Here is a 19,573-nt window from a genome sequence, read left to right on the forward strand (position 1 = left end):
GGGGCTGTGCGGGTGGGGGCCCCGCGGTGTCCTGCCGTGAGATCCTCGGCTCGTCCGGAGAAATAAGACTGTTTTCTTTTTTATTTTGTCGTGGTTCCTCGGAACCGCGATTTCACCTGGTGAGCGAAGGTTTAGGAGACATCGACGGGATGTCTCTGACCCTAGTTGTCTCCCTTTGCTTTGCCGCAAGCGTTTGGTAGTGGCCCATGAGTCTGGGCAGGGCGATCGTTAGCATCGGGGTAGACACGTGTGGCTCTCGGTTCCTCAGGCTCCTCTTGTCTTGCTGCACCTTACCTCAGTTTACCTGACTCTGAGGACTTGAAAATTCATTGCAAGTTACAGGCGAATATGGGAGCTTGTGGCACACCTTCTAAAAAGAATTCTGTCTGTTAAGTAGCAGCATGCTCTAAAACTGTCTACCACTAGTAGTGGCTGTGAGACAACAACTTGATCTGCCTGTTGAGCTCAAATCCTGACATCTCACCCACCTGTTGCTAGCTGCAGGCCGAGCTGAGCAGCCTGATGCTTCTGTCTGAATTGCCATTGTTTCTGTGGGTACAGAATGTTTATTGCTAAATGTGTTGCTTTAAGATTGACCGTGTGCTGCATCTTTGTGGGGGTGGAGAGCAGATGGGCAGGGGAAGGACAGGTGAGGTAAGGAGAAAGTTTGCCCTGGGGGTCACCGGCTGGGAGCACTGTGGGTGTGAGTGTTGCTGTTTCTGCAGTGTGTGGGCTGAGAAGGTCAGTGTATCCCCGTTTGGGAATGAATGTTGCTGTTCAAACTGTTGGACATGTAATAGAGCTTAAATTGGCTACAAATTTCCTTGACTTGTTACCATGTTGCTTTCTATGATGTGTTTAGTAGCTATAATTTTGTGCCTATAAATTTGTGCTAATTATGCTTGGTATATTTTTATTTGGACTACTTTAAGTTAAAAGGTTTAGTAAGCATTTCTGATTTACTTGTTTAGGTTCCAGAACAAGGTGGCATGTCTTTATGATCTCATTTTGCAGGTGGGCTGCCAGAAAGCATTGTCAAGAACAAGATCTTAGTGATGTGTGGGAATCATTAGCATTAAAATTAAACACCTGTTAATCATCCTGACCGTGAGGCTTTCCGACTTAGTAACTGTTAGCCTGCAGTTAGAGTCTTAACAGGTTTGAAACATACATTTCAGTATGTTTCTTAAAATACTGGGGTTGCAAGAGCAGCCTTCATGACAGCAAAGTTAGGACGGTCCTGGTCTGTAGTTCTGGGAATCCTGTGTGACAGCAGTAAAACAAGGATTGACACATTAGGGGATTTTCAGGAGGTTACCCTGTGACATACCCCCAGTAAGCTTGTCTGTTCTTAAGAGCAGACATATGCCTTTTCTGTTAACTGTGTTATTTTTCTGTATGTATTTGAAGGGTGCAAACAGCTATGGACAACTTGGTCTTGGTCATAAAGAGGATGTGCTGGTACCTCAGGCACTGAAAGATGTTTCCTGCCAATGTCAAGACATTGCAAGCATTGCTGGAGGAGGGGGACATTCCGCAGTTATCACTGGTAAAAACGTTGCACTTGCATGGGGTGTATGGTTCTAATCACGTTTTATTTCTGTTTCCCCTGTTGGTTCGGTGCTGCCACCTCTCTGTGGCTGCTGTTTCTCAGCAAGTACAATCTGTGGTTGCAAAACAGGTTCTTCCCCTGCCAATTAACTCAATATACTGGGGAGACATTCCTGGTTGACATATATCATGTGGTTCCTTTGTGGCTGTGTGAGGAATGTTTCTTCAGCTGTTTCATGTAATACAAGGTGGCCAAATTTTCTGTATTGAGCATGGGAGGTGTGGGAGGGAGAGAAGTCAAGTGAGAGGTTGTCCAGCCTAGAGAAGTTTTAAGGTAAGGAGCAGAAGATAACTTCTGGTCTTAGAAAGGTTCTGCTGTGTGCCATAGCTAATTGTGGGTGAGAAGGAATACAGGCAGATGTATCATGCATCTTAGTGTGAGAGGTGCCTGTCTTACCATATGGGTCGTCTCCCTTGACAAATCCAGCTCTCCATTGCTGTAGTTGTTCATAGTTGTTTCTGATGCATCAGAAACCACTGCTCCTCTTACTTTTTGCTTGATTGCAGTGCCTGAAATGACACATAATAGTCACTGTCCTTTTTTGTCACAGGATCTCATGGGTGTATACTTGTCTTTCTAGTCTGTGAAGTGGAACGTGTTTTGTTTTTTCTTTCAGGTGAGGGACGACTCTTTGTATGTGGCCATAACAGAGATGGTCAGTTGGGACTGAATCACACAGAGGATGTTCTGCGTTTTACGTTGTGCACTGCCCTGTCTGGCTTTTGTGTGAAACAAGTTGCCTGTGGCTGGGATTTTACAATCATATTAGTAGGTAAATCTGTCTCTCTAAGAGCTGAAGAAATACCTTGATGTAGAAAACATACTGAAAGTTCCACATTGCTATTGCTTGTGTGATGTGAGGGGTCTGGACAAGTTTGAGAAGAGGCACATGGGAACCTCAGGAGATTCAATGAAGCCAAGGGCAAAGTGCTGCACCTGGGTCTGGGCAGCCCCTGCTGTCAAATCCGGGCTGGGGAATGAACAGATTGAGAGCAGACCTGTAGAGAAGGACATGGGGATGCTGGTGGATGAGAGGCTGGACAGGAACAAGCAATGTGCACTTGCAGCCCATAAAGCCCATTGTATCCTGGGCTGCATCAAAAGCAGCATGACCAGCAGGTTGAGGGAGGGGATTCTGCTCCTCTACTCTGCTCTGGTGAAAACCCACCTGGAGAGCTGCATCCAGCTCTGGGGTCCCCAGCACAGGAAGGAGATTGATCTGTTGGAGTGAGTCCAGAGGAGGGCCATGAAGATGCTCAGAGGGATGGAGCACCTCTCCTACAAGGACAGGCTGAGAGAGTTGAAGCTGTTCAGCATGGAGATCTGGGTTCTGGGGTAACTTTATTGCAGCCTTTCAGTACCTAAAGAGGGCCTCAAGAAAGCTGAAGAGAGACTTTTTACAAGGGCAAGTAGTGATAGGACCAGGGGTGATGGCTTTAAATTGAAAAAGGGAAGGTTTAGATTAGATATTAGGAAGAAATTCTTTACTGTGAGGGTGATAAGGCACTGACACAGGTTGCCCAGAGAAGCTGTGGCTGCTCCATCTCTGGAGGTGTTCAGGGCCAGGTTGGATGGGGCTCTGAGCAACCTGGTTTAGTGGAAGGTGTCCTTGCCCATGGCAGGGAAGGTTGGAATAGGTGATCCTCTAAGCCTCTTTCAACCCCAAACCATTCCATGATTCTGGCACTCACAGGTTTTAAGCTACTAACCTTGCGAGCTAAATTACTCCATGTTCCTTGTATCCCAGTGAACTTCAGACCTTTACTGAACATGGTGTGTAGGACCAGAAGCCTAAGGCCTCGGGGGCTTTGGAACAGGATATGTTAGGTCATTTTTTGAGCTGCTTGACTGTGTTATTTTGCTTGTTAGAATGTTGGAGTGCTTTGCTTTTGCTCACAGATTTACTGATCTGGCTCGTTTTTTACAGGAGGTGGCCTAGTTCTGTCCTGTGGGTCAAACTCTTTTGGACAATTAGGAGTTCCTCAAATTTCAGGTCCGTGCTTGATTCCACAAAAGATTGAGGTAAAGATTAAAAAAGGGTTGTACTTTGTATTGCTTCCAGCAGCTTACAAAGGTCATCTGACCTCAGTGGGCTTTAAGCCAGGCTCTTCAACTAATTTTTATGGAGCCTATTTGTTACAGTAAACCTACAAAATAAAGGCCTAGAGATGGTCATCGACCCAGAATTGAAAAGCTAAGGCTGCTTTTCTTGTATGAACAAGTTGACTACTTCTAACAGAAAGTTGTCTCTTTCACTAGAGCTTATTGCATTTCATAATGTATTTTGATAGCATCTGCAGAATGAGTTGTCTGCTCAGATGATGTAAAGTGATACTAAAGGTAGTGAAACTGCAAATTTACTCCAACTGAAGATGTGCCTCAAGTTTGTAAGATGCTAGATAGTTTTGCTATGTGAAGGGTATGTGCCTTCACTGTACCTTGTTGGAGGTTTGTGTTTAATAGCTCTAAACAAAATAAACCAACAATAATCCACCCTTGGAAAAATCAAACTACATGATGGAGTTCAGCAAAGTTAGCTATGCCATTTCTTTTGATCTGTTTTTCTTGTGCTTGTGCAACAGTTCTGATTTTTAAGTATATGTTGGCTTTTTTGAGTGTATAACTGTCAAAATTCCTTCCCCCAAAATGAGGATTATAGTATTATTTCTTGGCTGTATAAACATAAGCTTGGTCCTCAAAATAATAGTAGTGTGAGAAAGTATGTAGCTGCAGGAAAACTATCTGAGAGAATATCACTTTTGAGATTGAAATGATTTTTACTTTCGTATGTAAAGGAGCTGACAAATACATTGACTCACTTATCCAGCTTGCAGTATTTACCAGCAGTACCAGCTTCCAAGGAAATAGGGTGGAAAAGTTAGGTAATAAGTTCTCTGCTGTCCAGTACCTCCAGTTATAAATGCTGGACTGTGACTCATGTTCCTGTAACTGCATGAGGTTCAGTAAGGCAAAGTGCTGGTTCTGCACTTGGGACGCAATAACCCCATGCAGAGCTCCAGGCTGGGGAAGGAGTGGTGAGAGAGCTGTTCATCAGAAAGGGGCTTGGGAGTGCTGGTGGCAGCTGACCAATATGAGCCAATAGTGTGCACAGGTGGCCAAGAAGGCCAGTGGCATCTGTGTGACAGCAGGAGTAGGACAGTGATCATCCCAAGTGTTTAAGAGGCCTCTGGTTCTGATGCTGGAGGATATGGTTCAGGGGTTACAGCAGAGTGGCAGATTAATGGTTGGACTTGATGATCTTAGAGGTCTCCTCCATCCTTGATGATTCCATGATTTTAAGTAAGTTTCTCACAGTAGTTCTAGTTTACATTGTAGTTCCTTATTTGGAGAACAGTACTGAAACTTTTCTATCTGCATGAGCTCTCGTGTCTAATGAAAGTGATAAGTCCAGAGGGGGAAGTATTCTCAGGCAAGAAATTTTGCTTTGTGGCTCATGCCAGCTACTCCTTTTTTTGCCTTTTTAATGTAGGGGAAGGAGGACAGCTGATTGATTCCCTAGATAACCTTTACTGAATAGGGGTTAATTCACCTGACATTTCTGTGCCCTTGGTCTTTCCTGGGACCATTCTTTCCAGTATGGTGCCTTGAAAATGGTAGTATTGACAGTGCTAATCTGAATCTCTCTCCTCCCTGGCCATGTAGACCATTCATTCTTCTGGAACATTTTCTCTTTCAGTTGGTATCCTGTTAAATGCTTGGGCTTGAAGCCATCTATTTTAAATAGTGCTACATCAGTGAGAAGAATAATAAATTGGCAGAGTACTCAGAAGTGGAGAAGTGTCAGAATTGAGCTATCTTGTGCAAACCTAACTCGTTTTATGCACACATGACTTGGTGTAGTGTTGTTTTGAGGGATCATGTTGGATAACCTTTGGTGGTGTAGGTGGTACTATCAGTGGTGTTGTTGGTGATTGCAGGACTTGGTAAGGCTGAACAGCTTGATGGATCTTACTACTGCCCATCACCAGTATTTGCTGTGGAGGTTTCGGTGCAGTTCTGGTGGAACACTGAGTTAAAATTAGGAAATAAACATATTTGGATTGCCAAGGTTTCTTCTTTCATGTGAAGATTTTGACTGTGGCTTTTTAATTTCCTGCCACAAAACTGTTCATGCAGTTGCTTTGCCTGATTGATCTTTCACTTGTGGAAGGTGTTTCTACTAAATTTTATTGGCCAAAATATACTTCCTTTGTGATAGAAAATGCTGATATGCATTGTGACATCCAGGCTGGAATTGTGAAAACTGTTTTCATAATGTTCCACTTCTATTTGGCATATTTTGTTTTTAGAGGCACTAAATGCAAAAAGCAACTAAGATTCATTTTTTTAATATTTGAGCAGTCTCTCAAAGAGAAGGTGGTGAGTGTTGCTGCAGGACTGAGACATGCCCTTGCTGCTACAGGTAAATATGTCCTAATTTTAACATCTTTTCAGTAACAAATGGAATTTTAATGACTTGGAAGGTAAGAGGGAGGGAAAGAAGATGACATTTATTTTAGCTACTATTTATTTAAAATATCATAGGGAAAATACACCTGAAAGTCATATACTGTTAAGATTTTGGTAGAAATTAACATCAATAGTGAATGTGCTTGAAACATCTTCCTGAAAAATGGTGAAAAACTGCTCTTCAAGAAAGAGTGATGGTTTATTAACAAGCTAATTTTCTTAACTTACTGTTTTCTCCTGTTCCGAAGCAAAACATAAAGGGAGCTTTTTCAGGAAAAAAGATTTCTGATCAATCAAAATATCTTCTTAGGATCTGATTTCATTATAATATGCAAAATAATTTTAAGTTTGTATAAGAGACTTGAAATTGGAACTGCAGCTAAAATGTGGCTTTTTTTTTTTTTTCAATGATCTAATTGAAATTGACACCTGGAAAAATTGGAAAAATCACAAGAATGAAACTTTTACTAGGGGGAGGGGAAGGGATCTAGTTAGTTAATTTCACTCCCATACCTTCAAAATCTGTTCCTGACTCTCTTCTCCTACTGTCTACTGTGTGTATGCTTGGGAGGGTCATAAGGTCTAAATATTTCTCCTGATGTTATTAGAGACTTAGAGTTTGGTCATGGTATGACTGTAGGAATCAAAACCTTCCAGCTGGCACGGAAATTGAGGAACAACAAACTATACCTGCTCTTGTATTTGGTTTAGTTCTGCATGAACTCTAGTATGGATTCCAGGTAGTGGAGCTGAAGGTGCAAAGGAGATGCTTGGAAGAATTAACTGGAATCTCTGGTGCTTGCATGAATGATGGGAATTAAGCTTCCCTGTGCTTTTCAACTCATGAACATCTTGATTCAGAGCTAGATCAAGTTTCTGAGAGCTCCTAAGGAGAAAATGACTGACTTCATTTAGTCGTGCTGGAGTGCACAAATTGGCATAAAAAGTGGGAAAGAGAAGAGAAAGTGCAATGAACTCTGTATCCTTTCCTGTGACATCATTCCTGAGACATTGCAATGATGGGACTTTTGTTACTGAGCCTTGAGTAACTTCCTAATACAGCCCTCAGAGCTGAGTCAGGTTGCCTAGTACCTTTTTATTTACCTGTGTAGTGAGACTACAACTGTTTGTTGCTTGTTGACTTCACCAGGGTTATCTGTGTGTTTTTTGGTGTAAAGGCCTTTTAAATTGCAATTTGAATCAGTGAAAATGCATTGAATGTACCTTTAGTTAATGAGTAAGTGATTTTGTTGGTGGTTGATGTGTTTTAATCTCTTTTATTTGTGTTTACTCTGTAAAGACAGTGGTTTGGTGCTTCAGTGGGGAACAGGAATGGCATCTCAGGCAAAGCGTGCGAACCAAGGGAAAACCCTCCCCCCCTTCTTGACAGCAAAGGAACCCTGTGAAGTGACAGGTAATCCAGGCATCTGCTTCCTTTGGAAGGGATGGTAGAGCAGAAATATAATTTGGAGTTATACGTATCATCCTTTTTATAAAACCACCTGATACTATGAACGTGTAGAATGGTCATGCAAGATTATAATCTATGGGGGGAAAATGACACTGAGTCTTAAAATGTCTGTGGCCCAAACCCAGAGGCTTTTGTTATAAAAATCATCATCATCCTGTTATACTTCTGTGCATGTCTATGTGAAATGATACCTGCTGTACAAATTTTATGAAGCTAATTTTTCTCCAGGCCTGGAAGATATAAAGGTGAAGACAGTTGCTGCAGGCTCCTATCATTCGGTGTCACTCGCAGGTAGGCATTAGGTGCAGAAGTGGAAGTTCCCATCTCTGCCCATAAAGGTTCCTCTGCTTTCAAAATGTTTGTCAATTTAAACTGGTAACATTTGATCTGGCCTAGTTAGTGCTGGGTTGTTTTGTAATAGTTTTGGATTCTGAGAACATTCCTGTTTGAAAGAGCTGGATTCATGTTTTGAATTCTCTGAATTTTGTCTGTTTCCTTGGGGTCAGGTGTGACTTAGCCCTTATGCCATTAAGGACTCTTTACTTAATGGTTAGAAACTCTGAAAGGATTTGTTGAATCATGTGGTTGGGTAAGTCTCTGGAGCTGCAACATGATGGGTAGCTCTGGATAGTTGACTGCTGGAACCAGTGCAACCCTTAGCCCATGGAGAAAGGGTTTGCTGGGTGTCTATCCCAAGAAAGACAGCAGAATAGCCACAGCAGTGTGAGCTAATGCCTCTGCATGGGGCAGTGCTGTGCAGAGATGTGAGATGGTCTGGAGCTATCTTAGGTGGCTCTACTGTAACTGTGCAGGTCTGTGTAAGGTGATGTAAGAGCACAAAATTTATTTAAAGAGTTAGGAATTTGCTTTAATCTGTTAGGCACTGTCTGCCATATGTTCTTTGATCTTTAGGCAGTGCTCCCATGCTGGAGGATTAAGTATCCAGTAATGAAAGTCTAATAAAGATTTTTTTTCATCCTGACAGATTGGAAGAAGGGGAAACAGAATAGCTTTTCATGCTGTAATTTTACAGTTTTGAAGTGTGTAAAATATATTGAACCTTATGAAGACTAATCTTTGCCAAACTTTATAGGAAGAAGTTCTTAGCAGATCTGCAGCCATCTGGTACCTCTGTCATCATTAAAGGAGCACTGGAGTATTTGCTTATGCAGATCTATAGAGGTTTAGTCGTATGGGGAGATGTTTCAAGATGTAAATTAGACTGAGTTCTCAGATGCAAAGTGTATGCACGATTAGCAAAGAAGAACTGTAAGAACAAATAAAATCTACTTTAGATTATTAGCACTCTATATTTTCAGGGAGTGAACAGATTAATCTTTCATGCTTTTGCTTTTTGTTTAAGAGAGCAGTCTATCTGGCAGCAGGGGGACCAAGATTGACAAAGTGCCAAAGGCTTTAATAATGTGATGCTATTGCTGCCCTTCATCCTGCAAGACAGTTGTCTCTTAATATACTTTGTATTTTAAAGATACTTGATATGGTAGAGATACTACTGCAGGGTGTAGTATTTAAATGGGCATTTTTTTTCTCAGAGTGTCTTGCACTGTGATGCAGAGTTCTTTTCTCTGTTCCATGTTTGGAACACAGCTGTTGAAGTGGGTTGTTGCAAAAGTGAATGGCAGTTCCTTTGAACAGAGGATGGTAGTCTACTTGTATCCCAACTGACCGGAACCCTCCAGTGGTGAGAATATGGTGCGAAGTCTTAGTGTCTAAATTTTTGTTAAAACCTACTCAAGAAATGACATAGGGGTTGTGCATGTGACATTTCCCAGGATAAAGCAAATGCACCTTCTAGAGAAAAGAAAGGGAGGTGATGGTGGTAGTGTGTGTTAGTTGTGGGTCATGAATGACTATAATGTTTTCTTTGTTGAAACAAACTCCTTCCATCACCTCGTTTGTTGTTTTATTTCTCTCCAGAAGGTATACGTACTTTATGCTGGCAAGGAATTTATCAGTTTTAGTGAAGAATTTGGGTGAACAATTGCTTGACATGTTTTTCCTTTTCATTTCAGTTTTATTGTTTTAATGAGGAACATGGGAAGTCCTGCAGATGACTGTCAATAACATGTTACTTGACAAGTATTGGCTTTTCCCCCTCTCCTGCTCCTTGCTTATTTTTCACCAGCAGTAGTGTAGTGGAACTCTTCTGGCTCATTCTTTCTCTTACTGTTACCAAATCGAGATATTGTAGCTTAAGTTCTACTTTTTTTTTATTTTCCCTCTGAAAGGTTTTGTGTCCTTTGCTTAAAAAAGGACATTAATGTGCTGGAGCAAGTCCAGCCAAGGGCAATGAGGTCAGAAAAGGTCTAGAACACATGAGGAAGGGCTGAGGGAGTTGGGTTTGCTTAGTCTTGAGAAGAAGCTCAGGGGTGACCTCATGGCTCTCTACAACTAACTGACAGGGGGTTGTAAAGGGATGGGGAATGGTCTCTCCTGACATGGCTGCAGGAAGAGGACCAGAGGGAATGGTCAAGAGCTGAGACAGGGGAGAGTCAGATTAGATGTTAGGAGAACTGTTTTCCCTGTTAGGGTGTTCAGGCACTGGAATAGGTTTCCCAGGAGGGTGTTGGAGTCACCATCCCTGGAAGTGTTTAAGAGGCATCTGGATGTGACACTGGAGGATATGGTTTAGGGGTTTCAGCAGAGTGGCAGGTTAATGGTTGGACTCGATGATCTTAGAGGTCTCCTCCAACCTTGATGAGTCTATGATTTACTTATGCCATGCTGCTGGTAAAGTGTGCAGAACTGACCTGAGATTTCCTGATGCCGTGAGTGTTGTGAATGTGTGCTCCAAACAATTTGATGTTGGAACTTGCGTGACTTCCAGTCTTTCTGAACCCATGATAATGTACTTCATGTGTGCCAGATTTATTTCTTACACTTGCAGCAATGCAGACTGGCGAAGAACTTCAGGGAGACCTGACACAGCTTGTGTTTGTTGTGGATTATATTTTTTTGTTATGGACTCCTAGAACCAGGGATGAGTGGTTTTGTGCTGGAAAGGTGGAACTAATGTTAGGTAGTATCTGCAGGAGGACTCATCTGAACAGTTATTCTGTTAGTGTCCATTGATTATTAGACTATGAGCAACTCCAGCTTGCATTTATGTCAAGTATTGTGGATGTATCTGTAAATAAGAGTTATCCCTGTGGTTGGAATCCTGGAGTGTGCACTTGCACAAATGCCTGTTCTCGAAAAGGGGTGGGGAAAACTTACAGAAGTCTCTCACTTGTTGTCTGGTATTTTTTTGAGGTGTGATAATATTTTACTTTTGCCTTGTGGTGGGTGGTGCCTGCTATAGTTATATGTTCATGGCTGTGTGTCCAGTTCCTTTAGGAAGTCACTGTGCCAGGTGAGACAAGAAGCATTGGACTGTCCCTGCTCTGGGGGATTTACTGAATTTGCTCAGGCTGAAGAAGGCAGGATTGTTATGAGCAGAGCTAGGAGGCTCTTGTAGAGAGCCTGGGAGACTAATGCAGAGCAGGAGCAGCCAGCCAGACTTTGAAGAGTCCCCAGTACTAGAGGGGAGTTAAATTATTTGCTGCGTCCAGAAAGTTATTTACTGGATTGAATCAAAGCTTTGGAGTGGAGATAAAAGCTGGTCTGCAAGGGCAGAGTGGTCTGAGTAGGACTGCTCAGTGAGTGTCTCATAGAATACTTTGACTTCTTTTTCTTCAGAGAAGTTGACTGCTGTGGTTAGTTTTCTAATAAAAATTAGTCTTAGTTCTAAACATCTTTCAGTGACCTTTGAGAAGCTCACAGTAGAAATGAGGTCTAGGCAGTTTGACCTGAAAGCTCAATTTTCTTCAGGAAGTCTATGTAGCCCTCAGAAGACAATGTTGTTAAGGCCCTTGCAGATGTTTCTGATATCCTAGTTGCAGTGTGCACACCTGTGGTAAAGAGTGGTGGGAAATAGCATACAGTGAAATCACAAATCGAATGAAATGGTCTTTCCTCATCATCACTGTTTTCTGTGAATTGAGACAGAGCCTGTATTTGGTGGTGGTAAATGTCTATCATTTCCAACAAGTTTTCTTTCTCTGTCTGTTGCAGATGAAGGACATCTGTATGTCTGGGGCAGCAACAAACATGGGCAGCTAGTGAGCAAAGAGATCTTCCTTGCTGAGCCCAAGAAGATTGAGAGTCAGTTTTTCTCACATGAGAAGATTGGAGCAGTTTGGAGTGGCTGGACCCACCTGGTGGCACAGACAGGTAGGCTGTTTAAAAAGCAGTGACATATGGCACCGAAACAGTAAATTGTCTTTGCTGCAGGCCAACAATGTTCTTTCTTACTGGTAAGGACTGGACACAGAGTTTTGTAGTTTCACCTGAGCACCTTCATAAATGCTGCAACACCTACATGTACACACTAGAGAGGTGTGGTCTCTCTGCATCATCAGGTTACTGGTATACCAAATATATATGAGCTTCTAGAGATCATTCTGCTGGGTGAGCTGTGGTATCTTCTTTGGAGAGAAAAGAGTTGGTGGAAACTTGCTTCAAAAATGAGAGGGATGGAAAGATGTTTGCAGCTTCTGAGATACATGACTATTTGGCAGGAAGATGTGGACAAAACTCCTGGGGCACAGGAATTAGGGAGTGGGAAAGATAATCTTGAGCAAGTGTCTGTCTGAAAGGTGTGGTGGCATAAATATATACCATTCCCAGGTTTCCTGGATGTTAGCTCTGAAAGTCTTAACAGGCATAGCCAAGAACCCTCTGTTTCTGCCATCCCAACTGGTCTCATTGCAGTAAGTGAAATAATTTACATGGCTTTGCCCAACTGCATTAACCTTTCTGTCCTTCAAGAATGAGCCTGGCTTTTTGTGTGGCTGTTCTTCAGAAGGGTTTTAAGGACAGGTAAAATGTGTTCAGAAGAAAATCAGTAAATTAAAATGAGCTAACCTGTGTGTGTGTGTGGTCAAACCCAGAAAATGTTTGGAAAAAACAGGTAAAAAGAGGCTTCATTACACTTGAAGAGCATCCCCTGAAGATGAAATGAGACAATTTAATGTTGAAGCTGTATCTTCCTGGGAACCTTTCCAGTGAGGGAAGGTTTGCCACATGTGGGGGGCTGTAGGGTTAGATTCTTTCCTAGGAAGAGATAAGAGGAAGGTTATATAACAGTTAAAGAGGTGGCTGATTGGATGAAGCTCATCTGAATGCATTTGTATTGTTTCTCTGGTGTGAAACACAAAGGCAGGAGAGAAAGGTAAATGGGATGGAAAGGTAAGACGGATTTGAAACTGTTTTGTGGTCTTTGCATATGAACAGGCTGTGCTGTTTGCTTCTTCTGTTGTATGGTGTGGTGTGGTAAAGGCTAACGGGTGGATGAAAGTCTTCATGGAGCAAAAGGATCAGCCAGTGCTTTATTAGCAGGGTTAGCATGTGTACATTTCTGCTTTTGCCTTCTATAAACTAAAGAGTAGATGAGTCACATTGGAGACTGAAAGCCTATTCGACTATCAGGATACAACCTGTGTTGTAGGAAAGCTGCACAAGGAATCACACATGTTACTGATATTTTCTGGATTCTGTGATTATGGGTACTGGTGCAAGGAGTGCTTAGCCTTTAGCTTGGATAGTTTTCTTTAAATGAAGTTTATGCATACCCAAAGGTCAACATCGGCTTGAGTTTTATATTAAATTGGTGCCGTAAATCCTGAAATGGTTGTGCAGTAATGTCACTTACTCTGTGAGAAAAAATGTGTTTTAATTACTGTATACTGTGAAGTCTTGATGCTAGAATTTGAAGGGATGTGATGCATGACTAGAGAAACAAATTGGGTGCTTTCTGTTTCATAGCATTCATTGACATCAAAGTATGTGAGAGAAATGTCATGTGAAAAACCTGCATTACTTCAGCTGTTCTCTTAGCTATTTAAAAGAAATGTCTGAACTCTGATTTTTAGAGGATGATATACTGAATGTTTCAAAGCTCTAATCAATGCCATGTACTGCTTGGAAGCTTTTCAGATGGAGGAAAGGAATTTATCTGAAAATATGTAATCCTTGACTGAAGTGCTTAGTGTCATTTTCACTGGAACAGAAATGGTTGAAAACAGACATTAGTCAGGATAACCTAATTTTAAAAAAGAGAGTCATCTCATCATGGTTTGCCTTGCACCACTATTTCTTAATAGTGCATACCCACTAAGTAAAACTTCCACAAAGTTTTAGTAACTTCATTGTCTCACTTAGCTGATATTTATATGTGACCATTACATCCATGGAGTATTTCAGTAGCTGTTTTTTTTACAACAACAGTAAAAAGTGTATCAAGTGACTAGCAGGGATTTTTTTTTTCTGTGAATGTTTGAAAAGAATTTAAATAGAATCATCAAGGTTGGAGGAGACTTTTAAGCTCATGGAATCCAACCATTAACCTGCCACTCTGCTGTAACCCCTAAACCATATCCTCCTACGCCAGATCCAGATGCCTCTTAAACACTTCCAGGGATGGTGACTCCACCACCTCCCTGAGCAACTTATTCCAGTGCCTGAACACCCTAACAGGGAAAACAGTTCTCCTAACATCTAATCTGACTCTCCTCTGTCTCAGCTCTTGACTATTCCCTCTGGTCCTCTCCCTGCAGCCATGGCAGGAGAGACCATTCCCCACCTCTCTACAACCCCCTGTCAGTTAGTGGGAGAGAGCCATGAGGTCACCCCGAGCCTCTTCTCAAGACTAAACAAACCCAGTTACCTCAGCCCTTCCTCACAGGACATGTGCTCTAGACTTTTTCTGACCTTGTTGCCCTTGGCTGGACTCGCCTCAGAGCCTCAATGTCCTGTTTAAAATGAGGAGCCCACAAATGAACACAGCACTTGAGGTGTGACCTCACCAGTGCCAAGTACAGGGCAATTATCACTGCCCTAGTCCTGTTGCCACAGTCTTCTTGATCCAGGCCAAGATGCCATTGGCCTTCTTGGCCACCTGTGCACACAGTTGGCTCATACTGAGCTGCTGCCACCAGCACTCCCAAGTCCCTTTCTGATGAACAGCACTCAAGCCACAGGTAAATAAATAAAAATAGGTGAACTTCTTACATCTGTATTAGAAAACTGGCCAAGTGATGCAGTGGCATAAGTTATTGCTGAAACTGTTTTTTGTGTTTAGAATTTTAAATCTCTTTGGAAAGCAACAGATCTGAACCTAAATCATCCAGAATAAGATTTTGAATGGCCTTTGGCAGCCTCTAGATACCAGTCAGAATCCTGTGGGATTTTCAGGGGTTGTTCAGTGAGTAGATATAGTGTGAGCTAAGCACTTATCTGTTTCTGAAAAGTCATTTGCTGCATTAAACATGCAGCTAAGTAACTGAAAAATGCAGCACTTGAAAACTTTTCCCTGCATGCAGTTATTCTTCCAGTATTTTTACCTCCTTCTAGCAAAGGAATAAATGCTACTTTGGTTTCCTGGTGCTGAAGTCCTAAACCAGTGATCTCCTAATGTTATTGATCAGTAAAATTTGTTTTGAGCATGCAGCCCCCAATATATTTATTATATTCAGGTACTGTTGTAATATGTTCTGTGAACTATAAAACATCCACAACGGAAATTACACAAAGGATGAGGGAAATATAAAATAATACTTTCAAATATTACTTTATTAACTAAGTAAAAATAATTACTAATTTATTACTAAATTAAAATATTTATGTATAATTTTCTTCCTGCCCTCCAGTGGATTGTCTTGTGCATACCCAGGACTGCCTGCATGCCACTTGAGAGACTACTGATACAAACAATTCCTGCTCACTTTACTCTGGAGAGTTCCATAATTAGTGGAAAAGAAAGCAAACTAGAGTGGGTTTTGGACATGGGAAAATAGAAGGAAGGGATATGCTAGTATAATGCTTTTCTGTTAATTGTGGATGATCGGAACAGACTTTGGTGAGACATTGCAGGGATTTTGCTGCATGAAAGAACAAGTTTTTTCTAATTAATAATCTCATCATGATGTAAAATTGAATAGTTTAACATTTATGTTACTGTATCTGAAGTCTAGTATTGTGTTTTGCACAGAATATAGTTGATTTTAAGAGGCCATTACAAATACTTAGAGTTCTGTTTGATTTTTTTTTTCTTTTTCTAGAATGTTAAACCTCGTCAGAGTAAGTAATAATTAAAATCTTGTAATTGCAGCTGCCTTGACAGTAACTGAAAACTCTTCTCATTGGAAAAACACAGGAGGAAACTGGGTGGATAAAAACTGGACATTGTTCAAGCATAAATTCACAAATCCTGCCATTTCAAAGTGACATTTTGATCTTTATCTGCCAGATGAGCAGTGTTTGACTGTAGAACTAATGGAACAGTGAAAAGTAAATGGCAGGGATGTTGTTAAAAGCAACCATCTGCAGCAATAGTGGGCAGTTTCATGGGTACAGTGGTTTGACACTTCTAATGTGAGTCCAAGCAAGTTTCCCAACTTTGTTGTCAGAAAAGAAGGAATACAACGTAAATATTTTTGTTTTCTATATTAAGCTTTCCCTGTTATGTAAACTAGCCTCTTTTAAGCCTTGCTTTGGTTTTCCTTCATGCTGCTGGCAAAGTTTTGTACTGTAACACAGAGCAAAATGCACAACTTTTTTTAAAATTTCTTCCCCACTTTGTCCTTACAAGGGATTTTAATTGCCCCTGCATCATGGTTTAACCCCACATTCTAATTAAACACTGTGTTCGTCTTTAAAATATGAGATAGCAATTAGACCTGTACCACCATGTCATGGTTTAGCCCCAGGGGCAGCCATCTCCACATAGCCACTCGCTCACTCCCCACCAGCAGGATGGAGGAGAGAATCAGAAGGGTAAAAGCTAGAAAAACTCATGGGTTGAGATAAAGGACAGTTTAATAGAGAAAGGAAAAGCCCTACACACAAACAAAGCAAAACAAAGAATTAACTCACTGCTTTCCATGGGCTGGAGGTGTTCAGCCATCTCCAGGAGAGCAGGGCTCCATCATGCATCATGATTGCTTGGGAAGACAAATGCCATCCCTCTAGATGTACCTTCTTTCTCCTTCTTCCCCCTTCTTTCTTGCCTCCACTTGATACAGTGAGGCTGGTGTTACGACACCAGGAATAGTATGGAATATCCCTTTGGTCAGTTTGGGTCACCTGTCCCATCTGTGTCTCCCTCCAACCTCCCATATACCCCCAATTTCCTTGCCAGTGTGGCAGTACAAGAAGCAGCAAAGGGCTTGGCTTTGTGTCAGCTCTGCTCAGCAAGAACAAACACATCTCGGTATTTATTGTCAAACCCATGCTCAGCACAAATCCAAAACATAGCCCCATACTAGCCACCATGAAGAAAGTTCTCTCTACCCCAGCCCCAACCAGCACACACTGAAATCCCTTTAATACCCATATCACTTTCATATCTTACGTTCTACCTCGTTCAGCAACAGTTTTGAAAGTCTTGCTTCCTGTCATTTCTCTTTAGTGTGATCAACTCTCTTTTCATTTGCCATTCTTTCTATCACAAAGCAGTCTGGATTCAGAATCACAGAATGACACAATCAGTTAGGTTGGAAGGGGACACAGTGGGTTGTCTGGTCCAACCTCCCTGCTCAAGCAGGGCCACCCCAGAGCACATGGCTCAGGATTGCATCCAGGTGGTTCTTGAACACATCCAGTGAGGGAGAATCCATGACCTCTCTGGGCAGTCTGTTCCAGTGCTCAGCGACTTGCAAGTGATTTAAGGTATTAATTCCTGAGAAATTGATTGCTTGACTTAAAGATGTTAAGGAATGTTATCATGGGATGTTGTGTTTTTGATCCTTACCATTAACTGATCCTCATCAACTCCAGTTCTTTATTCAGAGGTATCTTTTGGACTATTTCCATTGTATACAATCTTACTGGAAAATAACTCACAGAATCCTTCAAGGCAGACAACTGATTCTTTTTCTGCCTTGATTGCTGATTACTGCACAGGAGAGAAGCACAATTAGACTTTGTGGCATGGCTAGTGCTCTTTCAAAGTAAGTTATACTATTCTGCTACTAGCGATGGTCCTACCTGATGATGGTTAGTCCAAAAATATGAAGGTTTAGAGGCCCTGGTTGCTCTTTTGATCAGGTGTTTGATGATAAGATAGGAACTTGTTAGTGCCTTTGTTTTAGTTGTTTTCTGTGTGAGTGCTTGTATCAAGTGACTCTCAGGCATACTTTTCAGTGGGGACAGGGCAGTACTGTTACTGCTTCATGTGGAGGACAGACCAGGTGCATTCTTTTGGCCTTGGTCTCCAAGTACAAGGACTATTCTCTTCAGACAACCACTCCATAAAATGGTTTGCTTCCTTTGCAGCATTCTGCTTAATGGCACAAGGAGCACCACTGCAGTATAGGTGTCATTATCTCTGAATAGTAACGAGCAGCTGTCTTACATCGCTCTGCTTAACAATGTCAACTTTAATTTGTGGTCCTTCTCAAGTTAATACAAATACATTGAGGGTAACTGCTGAAAGAGAGGTTATTGCATAGATCATTTAAAAGAGAGCTCAGTTGTGGCCTATAACGCTGAAGATGTAAATGAGTCTACTGTGGGAAATGATAGAACCTATCTGACTTGAAGGCAAAACTAAATATAGCAAGAGAGGTATTTTAAAGACTCAGAGGTGAATCATCAACTTTCATTCAAAACAAGTTCCTTTCTTTTTAACTGGGATTCCTCATAAATAACCTTCCTTAATCTGGCCTGTTTTATAGAATCATCAAGGTTGGAGGAGATGTCTAAGGTCGTCGAGTCCAACCATTAACCTGCCATCCTGCTCTAAAACCTAAACCATATCCTCCAGCGTCAGATCCAGACACCTCTTAAACACTTCCAGGGATGGCGACTCCACCCCCTCCCTGGGAAACCTATTCCAGTGCCTGACCAACCTAACAGGGAAAACATATTTCCTAACATCTAATCTGACTCCCCTGTCTCATCTGAGGACCATTCCCTCTAGTCCTCTCCCTGCAGCCATGGCAGGAGAGACCATTCCCCCCCTCCTCTACAGCCCCTGTCAGGTAGTTGTAGAGAGCCACGAGGTCACCCCTGAGCCTCTTCTCAAGGCTAAACAAACTCCATTCTCTCAGCCCTTCCTCATGTGTACTAGACCTTTTCTGACCTCTTTGCCCTTGGCTGGACTCACTCTAGCACCTCAGTGTCCTATTTAAAGTGAGGGTCCCAAAACTGAGCACAGCACTCGAGGTATGACCTCACAAATTACCTAAGTAATTATTATTGCTGAAGTATTTTCCTGAATGTGTTCACTAATCTATTTTTTTCATGTAGCATCACATGAAATTATGCTTTGTTTAAGATCAGAGAAAGAATTCCAGACTCTTTAACCCTGAAGGAGTTACTTCAGAAATGCAGTTAAAATAGTGTTTCTGCTGCCTGTTCAAAACTGCCTACAGCTAAAACGTCTTGGAAGAACAAAATGCCCTGACATCGTCCGAATAATATCCTGATTCCTTCTTCCAAACAAGCATCTGAATTTGTACATCTTTGAACATCCCTTGATGTCATGTCATTTGGGCCACATAAAACCACTCTGAAGTGGTCTGACATGTTCGTGACCTAGACAGTAAACTGAATGCATCTCCTGGTTTTTTTTGAAGCAAATGGCAATGTATCCTTCCAAACACTGAGAGCAGACCGAGAGAATATTTTTAATTATCTGCCCTGAAATAGAGACTTGGTGCTGTAGGTGCACTTCTGTGTGCCCTCTCCGATGCCAGTCACAAGGTAAAGCTGTTTGCTTCTGCTGGTGAGTGGTGTAACTGCAGGGAGGTGAAGGAGAAGGACATCTCAGGCACCCGAGCAGCACAGCCTCAGCCCACTAGAGGTCCTTTCCAGTTTGCTGTTGAATCCAGGCTCTGCAGCCTTCCTCTGGAAAGCAAACTTTCCCTGCCTTAAATTTTTCAGCTGCTCCCTAAGACAGCAAGTATTCGTTTGTGTATGTGTGTGTATGCATACACACATGCATATATATATATATA

General features: G+C 41.9%; 1 protein-coding gene across 1 annotated transcript in view; it reads left to right on the plus strand.

The window, feature by feature from the left end:
- Positions 1 to 1,410: 1,410 nt before the first annotated feature.
- SERGEF (secretion regulating guanine nucleotide exchange factor) overlaps positions 1,411 to 19,573 on the plus strand; it is a gene marked incomplete at its 5' end in the record, with an annotated part of 158,170 nt that continues 140,007 nt past the window's right edge. The window contains 7 exons of the mRNA XM_009077371.1: positions 1,411 to 1,549; positions 2,229 to 2,384; positions 3,540 to 3,634; positions 5,975 to 6,035; positions 7,383 to 7,496; positions 7,782 to 7,844; positions 11,628 to 11,786. Coding sequence (XP_009075619.1) covers positions 1,411 to 1,549; positions 2,229 to 2,384; positions 3,540 to 3,634; positions 5,975 to 6,035; positions 7,383 to 7,496; positions 7,782 to 7,844; positions 11,628 to 11,786 — 787 coding nt within the window. The remainder of the gene's footprint in view (positions 1,550 to 2,228; positions 2,385 to 3,539; positions 3,635 to 5,974; positions 6,036 to 7,382; positions 7,497 to 7,781; positions 7,845 to 11,627; positions 11,787 to 19,573) is intronic.

The sequence above is a fragment of the Acanthisitta chloris genome, unplaced genomic scaffold, assembly GCF_000695815.1.
Source record: "Acanthisitta chloris isolate BGI_N310 unplaced genomic scaffold, ASM69581v1 scaffold2146, whole genome shotgun sequence".
NCBI classification, from domain to species: Eukaryota; Metazoa; Chordata; class Aves; order Passeriformes; family Acanthisittidae; genus Acanthisitta; species Acanthisitta chloris.